The sequence below is a fragment of the Rhinoderma darwinii genome, chromosome 7 (assembly GCF_050947455.1).
Source record: "Rhinoderma darwinii isolate aRhiDar2 chromosome 7, aRhiDar2.hap1, whole genome shotgun sequence".
NCBI classification, from domain to species: domain Eukaryota; kingdom Metazoa; phylum Chordata; class Amphibia; order Anura; family Rhinodermatidae; genus Rhinoderma; species Rhinoderma darwinii.
The window spans coordinates 111,402,790-111,424,113 of record NC_134693.1 but is presented as its reverse complement, the minus strand read 5'-3'; the positions used below and the strand labels follow the sequence as shown (position 1 = coordinate 111,424,113).

The 21,324-nt window shown below is 41.6% G+C and overlaps 2 protein-coding genes across 3 annotated transcripts in view; one reads left to right on the top strand and one right to left on the bottom strand.

The window, feature by feature from the left end:
* Positions 1–15,719, bottom strand: part of TIMP4 (TIMP metallopeptidase inhibitor 4) — a 35,388-nt gene extending 19,669 nt beyond the window's left edge. The window contains exon 1 of the mRNA XM_075832349.1: positions 15,459–15,719. Coding sequence (XP_075688464.1) covers positions 15,459–15,582 — 124 coding nt within the window. The 5' untranslated portion in view covers positions 15,583–15,719. The remainder of the gene's footprint in view (positions 1–15,458) is intronic.
* Positions 1–21,324, top strand: part of SYN2 (synapsin II) — a 356,436-nt gene that overhangs the window by 251,624 nt on the left and 83,488 nt on the right. The window lies entirely within an intron of this gene.

Sequence of the window (21,324 nt, the reverse complement as noted above, 5' to 3'; positions counted from 1 at the left end):
TTTCCAACAGCTATTACCTCTTTTAACCCTACAAGGACCATAACATTAAGGTAACATTGCATTACAACTTGACAAGAAATCAGCCTCATCAGCTGTCTTCGAGTCGTTGTGTCGTTGTATGGTATAACTCTAGATCTCATCATGTTATCTTTTGAAAAGTTACTGTATGCCATAGCCTGCACTGTGGTTCAGGAGAGGATGGTTTTAAAGGATGCTCAATATACAATTTTACTATATTAAATTTTATGTAATTTATTTATAAATAAATTTAGCCCTGGCCCAAAAATACAATTGTCAATTTTGCCTACAGGCCAATATCTACAAATACTTGAACACACACATACATCCCCTCTTCCCCACACACACATACATCCCCTCTTCCCACCACACACATACATCCCCTCTTCCCACCACATACATACATCCCCTCTGACCCCCACAAACATACATCCCCTCTTCCCACCACACACATACATCCTATTTTCCCCCCACACACAGACATCCCCTCTTCCCCCACACACATACATCCCCTCTTCCCCCCACACACATACATCCCCTCTTCCCCCCACACATATATCCCTTTTTCCCACCACACACATACATTCCCTCTTCCCCCACACACATACATCTCCTCTTCCCCCACACACATACATCCCCTCTTCCCCCCACACACATACATCCCCTCTTCCCACCACACAAATACATCCCCTCTTACCCCCACAAACATACATCCCCTCTTCCCCGCACACACATACATCCCCTTTTCCCCCCACACACATACATCCCCTCTTCCTCCACACACATACATCCCCTCTTCCCACCACGCACATACATTCCCTCTTCCCCCACACACATACATCCCCTCTTCCCCCCCACACACATACATCCCCTCTTCCCACCACACACATACATCCCCTCTTCCCCCCACAAACATACATCCCCTCTTCCCCGCACACACATACATCCCCTCTTCCTCCACACACATACATCCCCTCTTCCCCCCACACACATACATCCCCTCTTCCCCCCACACACATATATACCCTTTTCCCACCACACACATACATCCCCTCTTCCCCCACACACATACATCTCCTCGTCCCCCACACACATACATCCCCTCTTCCCCCCACACACATATATCCCCTTTTCCCACCACACACATACATCCCCTCTTCCCCCACACACATACTTCGTTCACATCTGTGCCAGGGTCTCGTTCTGTCGGAGCTTTCCGTCGGAACGGGACCCTGACTGACACAGACGGAAACCGAAGTTTCCTTTCCATCACCATTGATTTCACTGGTGACGGATCCGATGCCAATGGTTTCCGTTTATCTCTGTTGTGCAAGGTTTCCGTCGTTTTGATGGAATCAATAGCATAGTCGACTACGCAAAAAAATGGCCGAAATTGCCTCCTATTGTTTTCAATGGGAGGTGGAGGCGTTTTTTTCCCGTGAGCAGAAAAAAAACACTTGCGTGAAAAAGAAGCGACGTGCCCTATCTTGAGGCGTTTTCCACCTCAAAAAAAAACATTGAAATCAATGGGAGATGGAAAAAACGCCGCGGACGGCCGACGCATTTTTGGACGCGTTTTATGTAAAAAAAAACGCTCGCAGTTTTCTCCTTTGTCTGTTGAAGAAATAGGTAAAAAAAAAGTCAACAAACGCGACAAAAATCGCCGTAAAAACGTCAACAAACGCCCGTGGTGCAAAACCACTTAAAAAAAAACTGAGCTGATTTTTCCAGGCACAATTTTCTGTCTGCAAAAAACTCAGTGTAAACATAACATTGGATATGCCACCAATGTCCGATCACTGTGACAACGTTACTAGAACAAAGTGGCATGGCCCTAAAAAGCAAGTTGGTGGCAAGCAAGCTGCCAGTTTTGCTCTTTACGAAGTTGCCAGACCCTCTCAATAAATCTCTTATTGAAAGACTGGCTGTGGTAAAAATAGATTACCATATAGGGATAGGGTGAACGGTCCCTTATGGAACACCCTATATCATACCAAATCCCACTTAGCTCATGGTGTAATATAAAGCTTTATGGAAGGCCAAGTGGGAATAGAGTGGGAAAGTGGATTGATATGTCTGAGTTGAATATTGTGTGTTCTGACAACAACCGATAGTATATTGCCGTGTATAGGCCAGTTTACACTAAGTTTTTTTATGCGGAAACTGCGTGAAAAATCGCGCCAAAAAACGTCCGAAAATGCCTCCCATTGATTTCATTGGTAGGCGGAGGTGTTTTTTTCCTGCAGGCGGAAAAACCGTCTCGCGGGAAAAAGAAGAGACATGCCCTATTTTCAGGCGTTTACGTCTCTGACCTCCCATAGACATCAATGGGAGGCAAAGAAAGCATATTTCGTGGCAAATTTTGAGGCAGAATTTTCTGCCTGCAAAAAACTCAGTGTGAACAGGGCAAATATTGGAGCAAATGATGGAGCAAATATTGACAAACACAGTTGCAATCATTGAACAACACGGAGGCCAAAATGTATTAATTCAGACTTTCCGAAAAGACACACTGTGAGTGTAAGTTGAACCGCCCACTTGTGTCCTTTAGGAGAAAGTTGTTGCTCTTTGCATAAAGCTTGAACATAGCAATGATTGGTGAGTCAACATAACAGGTACTGCTGCATTTAAAGAGACTCTGTCACCAGTTTATAACTGCCCTATATTCTACCTAATCCAATAGGCGCTTTAATGTAGATAAGTAATGTGTTGTTGTTAAAAAACCGTTTATTTTTGACAAAGTTATGAGCATTTTACGTGGGCATTTTTTTTACTCCTGACCAAGTGGGCATAGTAAAGAGAAGTGTATGACGCTGACCAATCAGCGTCATACACTTCTCTTCATTCATATCCAGCTTAATCCACAGCACAGCGTGATCTCGCGAATAGTTACACAACTATTGGCTGACATTGTACTGTATATCATTTGTGAGGACTAATTTAAATTTTGTGCTTCAAGCCAACCCTTTTGTTTTTGCTTCGGCTTAAAAATTAACATCAATTGGTTAAATAATGAGATTGATAAAAACAAGAATAAAATAAAAAGAAATATAGAATTAAGTAATAATGTTTATAGTAATAAAGTAATAATAAAAAAGTAGTAAAATGAAAATATGCTATAATAAAATTGATAAAATAAAAAATACACTAAAAATAAAAATTTATAAAATGTATAAATAATATAAAAATAAACACCCAAAATACATGCAGTGAAGGAAATAAGTATTTGATCCCTTGCTGATTTTGTAAGTTTGCCCACTGTCAAAGACATGAACAGTCTAGAATTTTTAGGATAGGTTAATTTTACCAGTGAGAGATAGATTATATAAAAAAAAAAAGAAAATCACATTGTCAAAATTATATATATTTATTTGCATTGTGCACAGAGAAATAAGTATTTGATCCCTTTGGCAAACCAGAATTAATACTTGGTGGCAAAACCCTTATTGGCAAGCACAGCAGTCAGACGTTTTTTGTAGTTGATGATGAGGTTTGCACACATGTTAGATGGAATTTTGGCCCACTCCTCTTTGCAGATCATCTGTAAATCATTAAGATTTCGAGGCTGTCGCTTGGCAACTCGGATCTTCAGCTCCCTCCATAAGTTTTCGATGGGATTAAGGTCTGGAGACTGGCTAGGCCATGTGCTTCTTTTTGAGCCACTCCTTTGTTGCCTTGGCTGTTTTTTTTCGGGTCATTGTCATGCTGGAAGACCCAGCCACGAGCCATTTTTAATGTCCTGGTGGAGGGAAGGCGGTTGTCACTCAGGATTTGACGGTACATGGCTCCATCCATTCTCCCATTGATGCGGTGAAGTAGTCCTGTGCCCTTAGCAGAGAAACACCCCCAAAACATAATGTTTCCACCTCCATGCTTGACAGTGGGGACGGTGTTCTTTGGGTCATAGGCAGCATTTCTCTTCCTCCAAACACGGCGAGTTGAGTTAATGCCAAAGAGCTCAATTTTAGTCTCATCTGACCACAGCACCTTCTCCCAATCACTCTCAGAATCATCCAGATGTTCATTTGCAAACTTCAGATGGGCCTGTACATGTGCCTTCTTGAGCAGGGGGACCTTGCGGGCACTGCAGGGTTTTAATCCATTACCGCGTAATGTATTACCAATGGTTTTCTTGGTGACTGTGGTCCCAGCTGCCTTGAGATCATTAACAAGTTCCCCCCGTGTAGTTTTCGGCTGAGCTCTCACCTTCCTCAGGATCAAGGATACCCCACAAGGTGAGATTTTGTATGGAGCCCCAGATCGATGTCGATTGACAGTCATTTTGTATGTCTTCCATTTTCTTACTATTGCACCAACAGTTGTATCCTTCTCACCCAGTGTCTTACTTATGGTTTTGTAGCCCATTCCAGCCTTGTGCAGGTGTATGATCTTGTCCCTGACATCCTTAGAAAGCTCTTTGGTCTTGCCCATGTTATAGAGGTTAGAGTCAGACTGATTAATTGAGTCTGTGGACAGGAGTCTTTTATACAGGTGACCATGTAAGACAGCTGTCTTTAATGCAGGCACCAAGTTGATTTGGAGCGTGTAACTGGTCTGGAGGAGGCTGAACTCTTAAAGGTTGGTAGGGGATCAAATACTTATTTCTCTGTGCACAATACAAAAAAATATATATAATTTTGACTATGTGATCTTCTGTTTTTTTTTAAATATAATCTATCTCTCACTGGTAAAATTAACCTAGCCTAAAAATTCTAGACTATTCATGTCTTTGACAGTGGGCAAGCTTACAAAATCAGCAAGGGATCAAATACTTATTTCCTTCACTGTAAGTAAACATATAAAAATTTTAATGTTTGTAGATCAGCTAATATTTAGGATAAGATTCTTTTAATATTCACTAAGAAAATATTTCAGCTCCTTGGTTTTCATTAATCTTGGTTGGGCTATCTATGCACTATGCTATTACCATGAAGAAGTATTCTGTAAAATAACGTTACTTTGTAGCCTACTGGTGATTGGCCAAGTAAACTGTCAATCACTACTGGCTTTAAAAGATGTCAAAAACCAAGCGTCCACATCCCTAGAAGAAGCTGACTGTCAGCGAAACGCGCGTCGGGACAAACCCGGCTGTAGATTAGGTATAGTTTAATCGAGGGATATGTGATTTTGCTTGTAGCTATGAACCTTTTGCCCTGCTCTGCCTAAATGCGGCGTTCTTAACAGACTAGCGAGGAGTTCCGCTACTCTGTAAGCGGTGCAGTGCATATTCAGTGGTACGCCCGCCTGCAGTGATAGTGTGGAGAGAGAGCGGCATACAATTCCCCGCTCTTCTTACACAAACAGCTGATAGCTGTGACCTCTGCTAGACACGCAAGCTTGAGGAGTTTGCTCTCACTATAAACAAGTGAGAGCGACTTTCAATTCTGCACTTTTTGTCTGCTATTTTATTCGTTTGTTCACTGTGATTCATGCCTTAAAAAATAAGGCTGATACTGATGACAATACTTTAAAATTACAATAGCTGAACCCTAAAGGCAGCGGTTCCTGTTAGGTTGGTTCATTCATCACTGCTATGCTCAAGCTTCTGTGATTCATGCTTTAAAAATAAGGCCGACACTGATTACAATACTTTATAAATGTTATTCGCTGAACCTTAAATGCAGCAGTACCTGTTGTGTTGACTCACCAATCACTGCTATGTTTACGCTTTATCCAAAGAGCAACAACATACTCCTAAAGGACACAAGTGTGCGTGTTCACCTTAGGCTTCGTTCACATCTGCGTTAGGGTCTTGTTCTGACGTTCCATCAGATCTTTCCGTCAGAACGGGACCCTGAACAGACACAAACTGACACGAATGGAAAACAGAGGTTTCCGTTTCCATCACCATTGATTTCAATGGTGACGGATCCGGTGCCCATGGTTTCCGTTTGTGTCTGTTGTGCACCGGACCCGTCGTTTTGCCGGAAGCAATAGTGTAGTCGACTACGAAGCCCGGTGAACAAAGCCTCACACTCACAGTGTGTCTTTTCGGAAAGTCTGAATTGATACATTCTGGCCTCCGGGTTGTTCAATGATTGCAACTGTGTTTGTCAATATTTGCTCCAGCATTTGCTTACACGGCAATATACTATCGGTTGTTGTCAGAACACACAATATCCAACTCAGACTTATATCAATCCACTATCCCTCTCTATTCCCACTTGGCTTTCCATAAAGCTTTATATTACACCATGAGCTAAGTGGGATTTGATATGATATAGGGTGTTCCATAAAGGACCGTTCACCCTATCCCTATATGGTAATCTATTATTACCGCAGCCGGTCTATCAATAAGAGATTTAATATCTCAACTTCTTGCCCTAAATTTCTCTTTTCCAATCTCCTCTTCCCTTATACTAATATATATGCACTTTAGCACCAATGAAGTTGCAAAAACCGGTTAAAACATTTTCTTGCCATGTATCAAAATATGCGACTGGCATCGGATGCCTGTGGGTTTTCTTTTATGCTGGGTTTATTTATTTTGTGACATTCCACCTTTGATCCATAGTTCTCAGTAGCTATGGAGAAAAGATTACAGCTGCCATTTTTTAAGTGATCAGGATTGTATTGGGAGTTTCTTTATTATTGGGCTATTCCGCCACTTTAATTAGTGGAATAAAATCTGCCACTTAAGCTAATGAGCATACATAGTGACTTCCTTCTTCCCACGTGATCTGTTGGTGGGATTATTTCATCAGTTGTTGGGCTCACTAGAAACTTTCTGCTGCTTACAATCAAGTAGGCTGATGCTGATAACTTTTGGAAATCCCATCCGGATGCAGATTTTTGGTGGTGTGGAAGCCACATGGAAAATCTGCATGAACCAGCCGAAGGCGCTGTCCATTCCTTTCAATCTAACTCAATGCAAAGGGGGAAAAGACAATCAAAGCACAAATTCCTTTTTCTTCATACATCCCATATACTGCTTAGCTAACTTTTGTTTTGATTTAGGCAAAGCTTCGGATATGGGTTGTGATCAGAAAGCAGTGGCAGAATGTGTACAACCTTGTGGCCTCTAATGCTTATCTAGCTCTTTCATTAAGCTTTTTTCCAAGTTTATTGCCAAGAGTTACGTCTATTCACCTGTTAAGCACAGATTGGAATTTCTGATATGCGACATTTGATCCAAGACTGTACTGCTAACTAGGCTGCTCAAAGTCATGGGCACGTATCTATACAAACTGATGTCAGCTGTCATTGTTCTAGTGCAGGTTACACATTTTTAGTAGTAACCTGATGAGTTATTGTGGCTAACACAGCCTACTGTAAAAAAATAAAAATGAAAGAAATTGACTGATACCGAGGTAGTTGCTCATGCATAGTCACTCTCCATTATAGTGAGTATAACCATCCTTTTACGTGTTTGTGGTGGCATTAGCCAAAGTTACAGTCAGATGGCCTCAACTCTTCTCAAAGGCCAGCTTAAAGGGATTGTCCCAGGGTGACAACCACAGTACATATGCCTTGATTGGCAGGCCATATGGACATTAAAGAAAGGATCTCCCACTTGGGACCCCCCCTCCATGTGCCAGAACGGAGAGATGCTGTGTAAGAACGACTCCCACTGTGGTCGACGCTGGCGTGTCCATGCATTACATGGTCGGAGATTCATTTAAATGGACGGCATGTAATGCTACATTTCGCCTTCAATGGATGCTTTAGGGGAAACGTATGCCTAGGTGAGACTTCCCCTGTCAAATCACTGTGACGGCTTCATGAGACAACCCCTTTAAAGCTTCAAACTCTATAACTTAGGCAAGACTGTTATCTAGTATGGTAATCACGTCTAGACAGCCAGTGTACTAGATATGTAGGGGCTTTTATAATTATTTTGGAGCCATTGTTTCACATACTTGAATTTAACAGTTACTCAGGTATGGTCGGGGTACGGGGTAACCTACCTGAAGGGATCTTTCGATGGGTCAAAGCTCTGACACAAAAGGCATGCGTAACCACAAAAATCTCTTTGTTTTTGGTTTTTGCTACCCCTCAGCTAGAGTTTTAGGGAGTCATATATAGGGTCTTTGATTTAAATAATGTTGCTGATCAGGATTTGTTATTGTTCTGCTGTCACTTAGTGTAGTGACAGAGCCAACACCGCTCATCTCACCCTGCTCTCCTTCTCTCGTCCTGTTCGGATTCTTAAGGCTTTTACTGGGTAGTTGGATGTGTTTTGTAGCTATGCATGTTGTAAAGGAATCAGCCAGACACGACAAAAGAGAGCTGACAAGGAGAAGACAAAATGTCACATCACTAATCACCCACACAAAAGTGGCGAGGAAAAGTGCTTGGCCCAGACTTAATTAATTTCTCAGCTTACTTCTTGTAGGAGATCTAACATGAATTCCGAGTCTTTTCACAAGACTTACACAGTTAGCCGGTGACTGGGGCTCAGCAATATTGTAGTGAGGTGACCCCTGAGAGAAAGCACAGTAGAACAAACACATACTTTGTTTTCCGGAGCCAAGGAAACATCTTGTTTTAGACAATATTAACCTTCTATATATATATATTTATTTATTTTTGCAAAAATGTGTAATGTGCACGATGGAGGTTATCAAGCGGTAGAGCATAATAGTGTGGTTTACATTACCATTATTACTGCCACTTGAATCTCATGGCAAAAAGAATGGTATCATAGAGCAAAAGACACTCTTTCTATCCTCGCTCTGCTCCGGTTTTCCAGTTTTCCTCTATCAAGTTGCTAAAATCTGGTTGAAAACCAATGTAGCCACTATGATAGTTTCAATAAGGGTCGTCCTCCAGCGAATCTGCCTAGTTATTCGGTGACATAGCACTTGCATTATGCTATTGCAAGGCAGGATTTCCTTTAGGGGGTTATCCCACCACACCAACTTATCAACTATCCACAGGATATGTGATAAGAGTTTGATCACTGGGGTTCCACCGCTATCTCTGACACTCTCATAGAGAATGAATGGAGTGACACATGCGCGACGGGACTCTGGTTATTCAGGGAACTCGGGATCCCTGTTTTCTCGATTGAAGGGGGTCCAAGCGGTGGGATCCTCAGCGCTAAAACACTTCTCTCCTATCCTGTGGATAGCTGATAAGTTGGTATGGTGGAATAAACCCTCTAAGGTTTCTAGGTAAGGGCAGTAAGACTGAGGCAATAACTGCAGTTTTCTTGAATTTTTGCGCGGTGGTAATGATGCAGCTCACTGCCACACCATTACCACCTTGTGTGAATATATCCTTGGGATCTGATATGGTAATGGTATTGATCATTACCTAGTTTTCATTAGGAAAATGGCAGAACGTTTATGAGTTTTTGGTGATATTTTGCCATTTGAGTGGGAAATACTCTATAAATTATAAAAAAAATGATACCTCTTACAAACCCTTTTTTTTTTCGTCTACTGTTTTTGGACCTTGCGCACTTCCTAATCTGCCCCCTCACTTTATTTTATGACATATGGGGAAATTATATAAAGTGCTGAGCATCTCCTAACCTTAAAAAAACTTTTGAAGCTGTATTTGAGGTGAAGACTGAATAACACGGCATATTGAAATCATGATCCATCCTCCTCTGAGATCTGTTTTCATTAGTAATATAGGCGCAACTCCGGAGATCAGTAACCTCTGAGTATCCATCAAAGTTTGGAGCATATCGAGGAACATATATGTTGGAGTATAGGGAGGAACATATATGATGGAGCATAGGGAGGAACATATATGATGGAGAATAGGGAGGAACATATATGATGGGGCATAGGGAGGAACATATATGATGGAGCATAGGGAGGAACATATATGATGGAGCATAGGGAGGAACATATATGATGGAGCATAGGGAGGAACATAGATGATGGAGCATAGGGAGGAACATATATGATGGAGCATAGGGAGGAACATATATGATGGAGCATAGGGAGGAGCATATATGATAGAGCATAGGGAGGAACATATATGATGGAGCATAGGGAGGAACATATATGATGCTCCATGTGTGACCAGATGTCGGCATGAATCTAGTTAACTAGATTTGTTTTATTTCGGGATACCTATTGTGTCCAGAGCGTAACAAGTAAAGTGTTTAATAAAACATATAGGAGTACAGTAACTGAATAGGAGATTAACAAAATCTGAAAGAGGAACCCCCCTTTTAACTATTTCACTGCCAAGGACGTACATAATATGTCATGACTTTAAACGAGGCTAGAATATAGGGGCTAGAGATAAAATCTTGGTATTATATTAAAGCCCAGAATCTTAGCTTTCCAATAATACCAGGCCATACCAAGGTACATCATAGCTGTATGGACAATATTCAGGGCGCAGCACTCGCTTTACGTAAGGAGCAGCTTGCAAAAGGTTACTTCCTAGGGTTTGAGTCTCTGTTATGGAGGGGGGAACCTCCAAGTGACTTCAGGTAGAAAGATCACGACCTTACTGTCATCTCCCTCCGTACAGCGTTGCTGTGACCCAGAGGCAACGGGGGTTATGTGAACATATGTACATGTAGACATACACATAAGTGTCATGTATGAACTCTCCACATCCTGATCTGATATCTGAGGTAAACCACAGACTCAGCTTGGGACAGACTTTTAGCCACAAACATGACTTTTTATGCAATTTTTACACAACGTTAAGCATTGATGAAAAATAGCACGAAGGCGCTTTTGAGTGTAAAGTTCTGGGTGGCATTTTCATATTGTACCAAGTGTCTCATAACCTATATGGGTATGGTATAATATGATTTTTTAAATATTATAATTTAGGATTTATTTGTGTATGTCAAAAGAGGGAAAATTGTTCTGGTAGCGAAAGGGTTAAGTGGTCGGTCGGAGAGAATATCAGAATTAGGACAATGGTTGAGATTATAAACTCATTTTAGATCATACTTGCCAACTCTCCTGAAGTGTCCTGAAGTCTCCCGGAAAACAGGGAACTCCTGAAAGAGCTGTCAAGTGCGGCGTCCTAAAAATTCCCCTTTCATCATTGCTGTAGTGCGTTTCACCCACAAAAAGTGAGTGCATTTGTTTAGGGTATCTTTTCTGGGTCTGTATTTGTTTAGGGTTTAGGGAATTTCTCTGGGCTCTGTACTAATTTGGGGGGGGGGGGGGGGGTGTGGTGAAGAAAGCCATATGGGCTACTTGTGATTCCAATGCCTTAGATTGGGAGGGTGCCCAGTATAAATTGGCGAGTATGTTAAAAAATCTAGCAAACCACTTAATTCTTCACTTCTCGGAATCTCCCTGTTGTCACTTTTCAAGAGTTGGCAAGTTTGTCCTAGATTGACTGTACATGTATAAGAAATATAGGTGGGAAATTGGAAATTTTTGCACTACAAAGTTTCATTGAAAGACAAACTACACCAAATATCTGAGTGTTTATACATAATATGGGCCTTATATATCAAAACAGTCTAATAGAAAAATTGGTCTTGTTACTCATAGCAACCAATCACAGTGCTCCTTTCATTTCTCAAACCGCTCTTAAAAATGAAAGCTGCACTACTATTGGTTCCTCATCTTCATACACGCGTATAACTAGTGAACAAAATACTATTATAATTGGTCTAAATATGATTTTAGCTGTAATCTTATGTAAACATTGGAACCATACGTATTATTGGAAAACGAAATCTTGATTATAAAGGGTCCTTTATTTTTATAACAATGCTGAAGGCTTTATATACGGTTACATTTTGATTTCGAGTGCTGATCCCTTGGACTGTGTCCACATGAAAGGACTGTAGTCTTGCAATAGACTTGCAGCAATATGTCCATAGGTATCAAGACACATATCCTGTCCATATGCAAAAGTGGCATCAAGTGAAGTTTATGTTTTCTTTTTTCATTTTTGTTTTTCACTCCCCGCCTTCTATGAGCCATAACTTTTTTATTTTTCCGTCAATGGAGTGGGGTGAAGGCCTGTTTTTTTACGGGAGGAGTTGTAGTTCTATTAGCACCATTTAAAGTACCATATAATGTACTGGGAAACTGAAAAAAAATTCTATGTGGGGTGGAATTGGAAAATACTGTGATCCCTCCATTTTCTTTTGGGTTTTGTTTTTACATCTTTCACCGTATAGTAAAAATGACAAATTGACTTTATTCTGCTGGTCAATACGATTACGGCGACACCAGATTTATATCGGTTTTTTAATGTTTTATTCCTTTTACAAAGAAAAAAACTGTTAGAAGTTTTTTTTTCTCATATTCTGAAAGCCATAACTTTTTTCTTTTTTCGTCAATTGAGTGGTATGAGGGCTTATTTTTCGCGTCAGGAGCTATGGTTTTTATTGGTACATACATGTAAAGGATCTGCCAGACACAGCTTCTGTGTCGACGCCCGTGGGTAATCAGTCTGCACCTGCTCCTAAGTCTGAGAGAGTGACACGGTTTTCTACCAGTCAGGCTGGGAGACTGAGGAGTGGGAGAGCCTATCACAGCCTGGCCAGACGGAGCTAGCTCCGCCCTCTGTCTATTTATACCTGCATTTCCTTCTCCTCCTTTGCCTGTGATTCTTTTCTGTTTCCTGGCTCTGCTGCTCCTGCTATGATTATTGACCTTGCTTCATTTTTGACCCTGGCTTTACTGACTACGCTCCTGCTCTGCGATTTGTACCTCGTGCACTCCTGGTTTGACTCGGCTCGTTCACTACTCTTGTTGCTCACTGTGTTGCGTTTGGCAACTGCCCCATTTCCCTTAGCTTCTGTGTACCCTTGTCTGTTTGTCTGTCGTGCACTTATTGAGCGTAGGGACCGTCGCCCAGTTGTACGCCGTCGCCTAGGACGGGCCGTTGCAAATAGGTAGGGACTGAGTGGCGGGTAGATTAGGGCTCACCTGTCTGTCTCCCTACCTCGTCATTACAATACAACTTTTTGATCACTTTTTATTCCATTTTTTTTCACCGCTAAGTTGACCAAAAAACAGCAATTCTGGCGTTTTCTTTTTTTTCTTTTTACGACGTTCACCGTGCGCATTAAATAATGCTATATTGTAATAGTTCTGACTTTTACAGACACAGCGATACCAATTTAGTTAATTTTTTGTATTTTTTACATTATTTCGGAGGAAAAATGGGAAAAGTTTTTTTTTAAAACTTTTAATATTCTTTTTTTTTACTACTAATTACTTTATTTAACTTTTTTTTTTACACAATTTATTAGTCCCCCTAGGGGACTTGAACCAGCGATCGTCGGATCGCTGAAGAATACACTGCAAAACCAATGTATTGCAGCGTATTGTCATTTTTACCGGCTTCTGTTATTATGTCTTCGTTTTTTAGAGGTTTCCAAACACCAGAGGTAAGTAATGCGTAGCCACTTTTTCAGGGAGATGTGCAACTTTTCAAATAAAGAGCCTTTACTGATGGATCCCCATGATGACGCAGTTCGGCCTAACAGAGGTAGAGTGAAAGCAGTCCTGGGGGCCTTCATCCTGGGCTGTAATGACAATCATGGGCATCCCACAAGGGCATTGTGGGGGCGCTGATGTGCTGTCAGATGGGGCCACCTCCCTTTCTATAATGCCACAGATGCTGTGGTCAATCACGATCCAAACGATCTAAATGGCCAATAACAGTGCGATCGTTAGTGCCGGGTGTCAGCTGTAAAACACAGCTGACACCCGCAGCGTATGGAAGGCGTGTGAGCGCGCTCCATACTTCTCCCCTGCACCTTGACTTGCACTTAAGTTAAGGGGTTAATGAGTTCAGGTAAAATGAAAGCTGATTGGTTGCTATGGTTAACAAAGGACATTCTTACCATAAGAAAGCTCGATAAATCTCCCACATTAATTGCAATTTTTTGTTGCCCTTAAATAAAAGTGGATGGACATTTCTCTGGTACGAATAAAACCGATGTCATCGAATTCATGAAACAGCGCTAATTACTATAAACTGCTCTCAACCTCTACGTTGGATCGCACATCGCCAATGTTCTGATGTATAATTCTTGGAGGTGTATTTATAAGAACTGCGTCATCATGGGGATCCATCAGTAAGAGCTCTTCATTTGAAAAGTCGCACATCTCTCCGAAAAATGGCTACACATTACTCACCTCTGGTGTGTGGAAACCTCTGAAAAACAACCTGCACAACTGACTGAAGTATCCGAACGCAGCGGGACAAAACCGTCACTTGATCCATCTATCCATCTCATTTGTGTCAAGTGAAGTTTATGTCCTAAGGGGACATAATCTTCACTTGATCCAAAAAGTGTATAGAAATAACCCCCCTGCCCTACACTACCGCATCTGTTTTAATGAGGGTCTGAATTTCAATACACAATTCACAATTTAGAGCACCACATACGTACTGGTATTTAACAGATATTCAAGTTAGCATACAGAGCCTGTTTAGGACCAAAAATAACATCATTACCAACCACATACTTATATACAGGCTGTCATTGTATAATGGGCAGAGCCAAGAAAAAAGAAACCCCAAAAAAGTCAGTGTAAGTAATGATCAGTCGTGTCAGGAGTCTGGCCCACAAAGATATTCTGTTGGCGTCTTTATAGCTATTCATCTGTATGCACCAAGCGCAATCTGCACTATAGAGATGGTAATTGCGAGGTTCTTCGGAGAGGCATGTTGTACATCTACTGCGCACATGGGATGAGAGCTAAGCAGCCACAGCGTGATTTGATGAATTAAATGGACTTTACATTTTCTCCTGTGTGTCCGACAGCAGGAGACCAAGAGTGGAGATGAATATATCTCACAGTGATTTACTGATGTGTGTCATAAGTCGCAATGAGAATTTTTTAAGTACGGACAGTGGATATTCTCTAGAATACAGATGCCGAGGACCACTTATAATAAGGAGTGTAAATGATCAATATGAGCGCCGTCAGCTCAGTTTGGTGCCAGATCATTTGGGCCACTTGCCACATTAAACAAGTCGTAAACACATGAGTTTACATGAACATTAAAGACCTCTGGTTTTGAGCAATGTGACTGCAAAAAAAAAATCCCAAAACAGATTGAGTTTACATTTTTTGTAATTTATTAAATAAGTTATTTATAGAAGCCACCTTTGTCTTATAAAAATTTTATTCCAAGTTACCACTGTTTGCATGTAATTTGTGCTCAATGTTTACCACCATCCCCGCACAAGATGCCAGTAACCCCCGCGGCATCATGGGTTGCTATAGGATACTGGACATTTAGACCAAAGTATCTTTAAATTTCATTCTGTGAAAGAACTCTAATTACTGTGTCAACCGCCCATTCCTTTTCTACATATACAGATGTAGCAGAGCTGAGTTTGTCTTTTAACAAAACTCATCACAATGTAATTAGTACAGAGCTTGTTCTTGTCATCGTTTAACTAGATTCAGATTCAACCTCCGCTACAACTGTAGAAGAATATTTTAAGAGACCAAAGAAAGAAAAACATTTTTATACTCTACCTAGAAGTAATATAAACACTTAGTATATTATATAGAGAGACTTACCAATATCTGCAATACAGAATTGCTGCTGGGGGTGGGAGAGGGCACAGCTGCATGCCTCTGTCAGCTTCTTAAGGGTTAAAAAGAGAAGGGCGCCATAGAGCAACGTGTGTGTGAAAGGATTCATGCTGAGCTACAACATGCACCGCAAGCCAAGAAAGTGATTCTCTTCGGAAGCTGTCTTCCTTCTGACAAGTGTTGAAAATTCTTCGGTCAGAGGACAGGCTCTTGCAATCTGATGTCTTATTACTATGGCATGAACCCTTCTTATTTATGGATGAACAGCCGTAGCCCCTCCTTCTAAACACAAGAAAACACCAATCACAGGAGGAAAATGACGCCCGGTAGTTTGCTAATACCGACAGTTACTAACTTGTTATTTCCTGTAAGGATCCTTATTGCCGTGTCTTACAACATGATCTTAACAATCTACTCTATAGAAATGTACATCTAGCACCTCTGCGTGTATACGTGACTGGTAAAGGTGCCCGCAGATGGTAATAATCTCACTGTGTTGACCATTCATTTGCTAATAAAAATAGATTCCGAAAAATATAATATACAATATATGGGCAACAGTATTAGGACGCCGACATATTACACCTACAGTACAGGAGCTTTTATGACATCCCACTCTGAAAAACAACGCCGTAACATTATCCCTCCTCCACCAAACTTTACACGTGGCACAATGCAGTCCGGCAGGTAACGCTCTACTGGCATTTGCCAAACCCAGACTCATCCATCAGACTGCCAGATAGAGAAGGGTGATTGTCATTCCACAGAACACGTTTCCAGTGCTCCAGAGTCCAGTGGCGGCAGCTTTACACCACTCCATCTGACGCTTGGCATTGTGCTTGGTGATGTAAAGCTGGCATGCAGCTGCTCGACCATGGAAACCTATGCCGTGAAGCTCCCGGAGCATAGTTTTTGTGATGATGTTAATGCCGGAGGAGGTTTGGATCTCTGCAGTTATTGAGTGTTGGTGACTTTTATGCACTATGCGCGTCAGTACCGGGCGACCTTGCTCTGTAAGGGCCTGTTCACATCAGCATTGGTTTCCGTTTATGGGTTCCAATGCAGCTTTCCGTCTGAGAAACCCATGAACGGAAACCATAGCTTCTGTTTGCATCACCATTGTTTTCAATGGTAATGCTTCTGTTGCAAATAATTTCTATTTGTTTCCGTTCTGTAAGGTTTCCGTACTTTTAGCGGAAACAATAGCATAGTCGATTATTCTTAAACGTTTCCACTTTGCAATAATACGACTCACAGTTGATTGTGGAATATCTAGGAGGGAAGAAAATTTACGAACTGACTTGTTGCAACGGTGGCGTCCTAGTTTCTTAGTGCAGATTACGCACCAAACATCTATGACCATTTACAGTACAACACATGAGGATGGGGTTTTTAAAAACCAAATCAGCAGAAATGCCACAAATTTTCATTGTAACAAATGCGGATGTTTCCATGGATATAGAAAACACCATACACATGTATTGTAATGTAAATTGCAGCGGATTTTCAGTTGTTTAACCCCTTCACAACTGCCATATGGCTATATACGTTCTAACTGCCGATGCACCGTGCAGTTAGCATGTGTATAAACGTTGACAGCCTGGAACGGGTTTAATGAGTTGCAGTGCTGCTTCAGTGTGAGCAGCGCTGCACTCTCATGTCGGCCAGGGCTTTGAGAGCCCCGGAATATACCCCCCACTGTAGATAGTGCCATCCACAACCCCCTGTAGGCAGTGCAAAACCCTCTGTAGATAGCGCCACCTAAGCTCCCTCCAGCATCGGAATCCCAGGCCAGCGCTCCACTGTATATAGTGCCACCCTCCTGCAGATTTAAACTCCCCTGCTGTAGATCGCATTGCACCCCAAACTATAGATAGCGCCACCTGAACTGAGTCTAGGAGCGGAATACCCGGTGTCAGATCGCACTAGCCGGGGATTCTTTTCTAGAGAGAGCCCCTGACATCACTGTCCATTTGGACAGTGACGTTAGTGGGTTTTCTCTAGGAGCGGAATCCCTGGCCGACACTCTGTCATATATGGACAATGACGTCAGCGGCTCCCTCTAGCAGCGGAATCCCCGGTGTCAGATCGCTCTTTGTTGGGGATTCCGTCACTCGAGAGCCCCTGGTGTCACTATCCATATATGGACAATGACGTCAGCGGCTCTCTCTAGGAGCGGAATCCCCGATGTCAGATCGCTCTGTGTCGGGGATTCCGCTACTGGAGAAGCCCCTGGTGTCACTATCTATATATGTATAGGAAAAACAACCCAAGCACTCAAGTATAGAGATGAATGTAGTATTTTTGAAATACTACATTCATCTCTATACTTGAATGCTTGGGTTGTTTTTCCTATATACTGTATATTGTGGGGTGTCCAAACCCGAACCCACATAGCACCTGATCGTTCTAGCCAGGAGTGCAATCCATTATTCTCTATCTACTATCCATATATGGACAGTGATGTCAGGGGCTACTCCTGGAGCAGAATCCCCGCTCTGGCAGGGGATTCCGCTTTTAGGGTATGTTCACACGACCAAGTGTCAGACGTAATTCTGGCATTTTACGCCCCGAATTACGTCTGAAAAAACGGCTCCATTACGACGACAAACATCTGCCCATTACTTTCAATGGGTTTTAAGATGTACTGTGCCGACGACCTGTCATTTTATGTGTTGCTGTCAAAAGATGGCTCGTCAAAAGAAGTGCAGGACACTTCTTGGGACGTAATTGGAGCAGTTTTTCATTGACTCCATTGAAAAACAGCTCCAATTACGTCCGTAATTACGTCTGAAATTCAGGAGCTGTTTTTGCCTGAAAACAGCTCCGTAATTTCAGACATATTTTGCGCTGTCGTGTGAACATACCCTTAGAGTTAACCCCTGACGTCACTGTCCATATATAGACAGAGACATCAGGGGCTTCCTGTAAGAGCGGAATCTTCGGCCAGAGGGATTCCGCTCCTACAGGAAGCTACAGCGGTGCTATTTACAGGAAGGAGCTGCCATTTATGGGGGGGGGGGGGGTGCCGATATCTGCAGTGGGGATATTGCTAAATACAGGGGGGGTGTTGCTATCTACAAGGGGGATGGCACTATTTACAAGGGGTGTGGTGCTTACTACAGGGGGTGCTATATACAGGAGGTGTGGCACTATCTACATGGGTACTGTGTCATATTATTATTGGCACTATATTGGCAATATATATTATATTATAGTGGCACTATCTACAGGGGACACTGGTGCTATCTACATGGGCACTGTGTGTGGCACTATATGGGCATTATCTAAAGGGAGAACTGTGGCACTATGTGGGCACTGTGGCACTTTTTACAGTGGGCACTATCTATGTGGGCACTGGCACTATCTATGTGGGCAATGTGGCACTATCTACAGTGGTATTGCGTCACTATCTACATGGGCAGTATGGTGTTTTCAGGGGGTTGGGCCAAAAAACCCTAACGAATAAAATTCATCAATTTTTTTTAACGTCCATGAAAAACGTATGGCAAATGGCGGTTAAAAACAGTCAGACGGCCGGGAAATGGATTCAAATTTTGAGACACATTGATCCAAAACAGCCATGAAAAACTGACAGTTGATTTGACATTGACTGCCATTTTTGTCACGGTCGTGTTTATATAAACCTCTTCACTCTCCCCTTACAGTGATCCAGGGTGACGGAGAGAGATGAGGACTAATTGTTACAGAGCTCTACAGTGTATAGATAGATTAGATAGATAGATAGATAGATAGATAGATAGATAGATAGATAGATAGATAGATAGATAGATAGATAGATAGATAGATAGATAGATAGATAGATTAGATTAGATAAATATATACAAAAAAATTACAAAAAAGAGTTCTTTTTTAAAATTTCTAGTGATTTGTCTTCTCATAAAAAAACTAAAAACACTCAATTAATTAAACTGATCTAGAAAATTAAAGCTTCAGAAAATAACAAAGTAAAAATAGTTGTGATATTCAAAGCGGTGGTTCCAAATATATTATCGTTTAAAGAAGTGCACATCAAAAATGTTAAATTTGACCTGGACACAGGGGCATCAATGACCCTTGGTTATGAAATGGTTAAGGACTCTTGGGTGTAACCCATCTGGCTGGCAAAGTGCACTGTCAGAAATAATCTAACCGGTTTTACAGAATACATCTGATAACTTGGCTTGCACATACTCTTCACTACTAAAGAACAATTTTTTATTTAGAATTTCCTAAAATAAATGAATCTAATAAATCTCATCAGTTTCTTCACCTTTTATTTCACGTTTAAGGTCAACCCTAAGTGCTAAATTGAAAGATTTCATGGTTAAAGGCTATGTAAACCTCTAAAGACTTTTTTTTTTTTTTTACTAAATCAGTGTATTTTAGTGTTAAGTCCAGTTTTGTAATTATTAAAAAAACAAAACTTTTCCAGATACAGCTTCTATGAAACCTGAATCTGTCAGGTCAGCGGGACTGACGGCTCTGGTGACAGCGGGTCCTGCGTGTCTCTGACACACAGGATACACCTGTTGTAGATCACATCTAAGGCTTCGTTAAAATCTGCGTCAGGGTTTCATTCACGGGAAACCACGAACGGAAACCATACCTTTCCGTTTGCATTACCATTGATTTCAGAGGTAATGCTTCCATTGCTAATGGTTTCTGTTGGTCTCCTTACCATAAGGCTTCCTTTCTTTTTGGCAGAATCATTAGCGTAGTTGACTACGCTGTTGATTCCGCAAAAAAACCGTAAACCTTACAGAACGGAGACAAACGGAAACCGTTGGTTTCCGTTTGGTTTCCATTCGTGAGTTCCCCTGACGGAAAGGTCACGAACGGAACCCCGACGCAGATGTGAACGAAGCCTAAGCGACAGCGGGTTCTGCGTGTCTCCGACACGCATGATCCACCGGTTATCGGTCATATCCAAGTTCGTAAAAGAAGACACCAAAGTCGTCAGTCCCGCTGACCTGACAGATTCAGGTTTCAGTGCAAAAAACAGCTTTTATGTGTCAAGGATACATAGAAGCTGTATCTGGAAAAGTAAAAAAAAAAATTAAATGTTTACAAAGTTGCACTAAACACTAAAGTACACTGTTTTAGTAAAAAAAAAAGACTTCAAAGGTTTACATAGCCTTTAATTTTTTCTTGAGTACATACTTCTTTGGCACCAGAAATGAATTATTGCAAAGTTGCAGACAGTGCCAGGTCATGTAGATTATTATTCATATGTGTAACAATGCAAACTTTTTACAGCCAATGACAAATTTAGCTCTTGGCCTATTATATATTTTGCTGTGACAGATTTAGGTTATTCATTTTGGTGTGGTCTCTTCACTCTCTCTTTATAGAACTATCCCTTCCATATTCCCTATGGGTTTTCTTCTCATTGATACCATGTTGCTTAGACAAATGGATTAGTATTAGTCCTCATTCACACATCAGAATTGTACGGAGGCACAAGGACTCTCTGCGGCTCTAGGGGAGAATAACTCCATAATACGGCATCCGTTGGAGCATGTCACTATTTTTACGGAGGTACAGTAGGGCCGCTCAGGAGTCTATGGGCACTGTATTACGACTTAGTACAATTTGGAGGTTGTACGAAGCCATAATACAGTTGCGTGCGTGAGCTCTTATTATGGGTGCTTTCCATTAAAATGTACATTATTAACAATTAACCATGAACGTTGAGCAATTCATCACCCACATGTTGACTAACAATGCAGTTCTACTGGAGAAGGGAGTTCAGCACAGACTTTCACCATCCAATAGCAATGGGGATGGGACCAACCAGGGCAAGCGCCCCATAACAACTGCATGGTCTGCCTCTATGGTACATACGGCT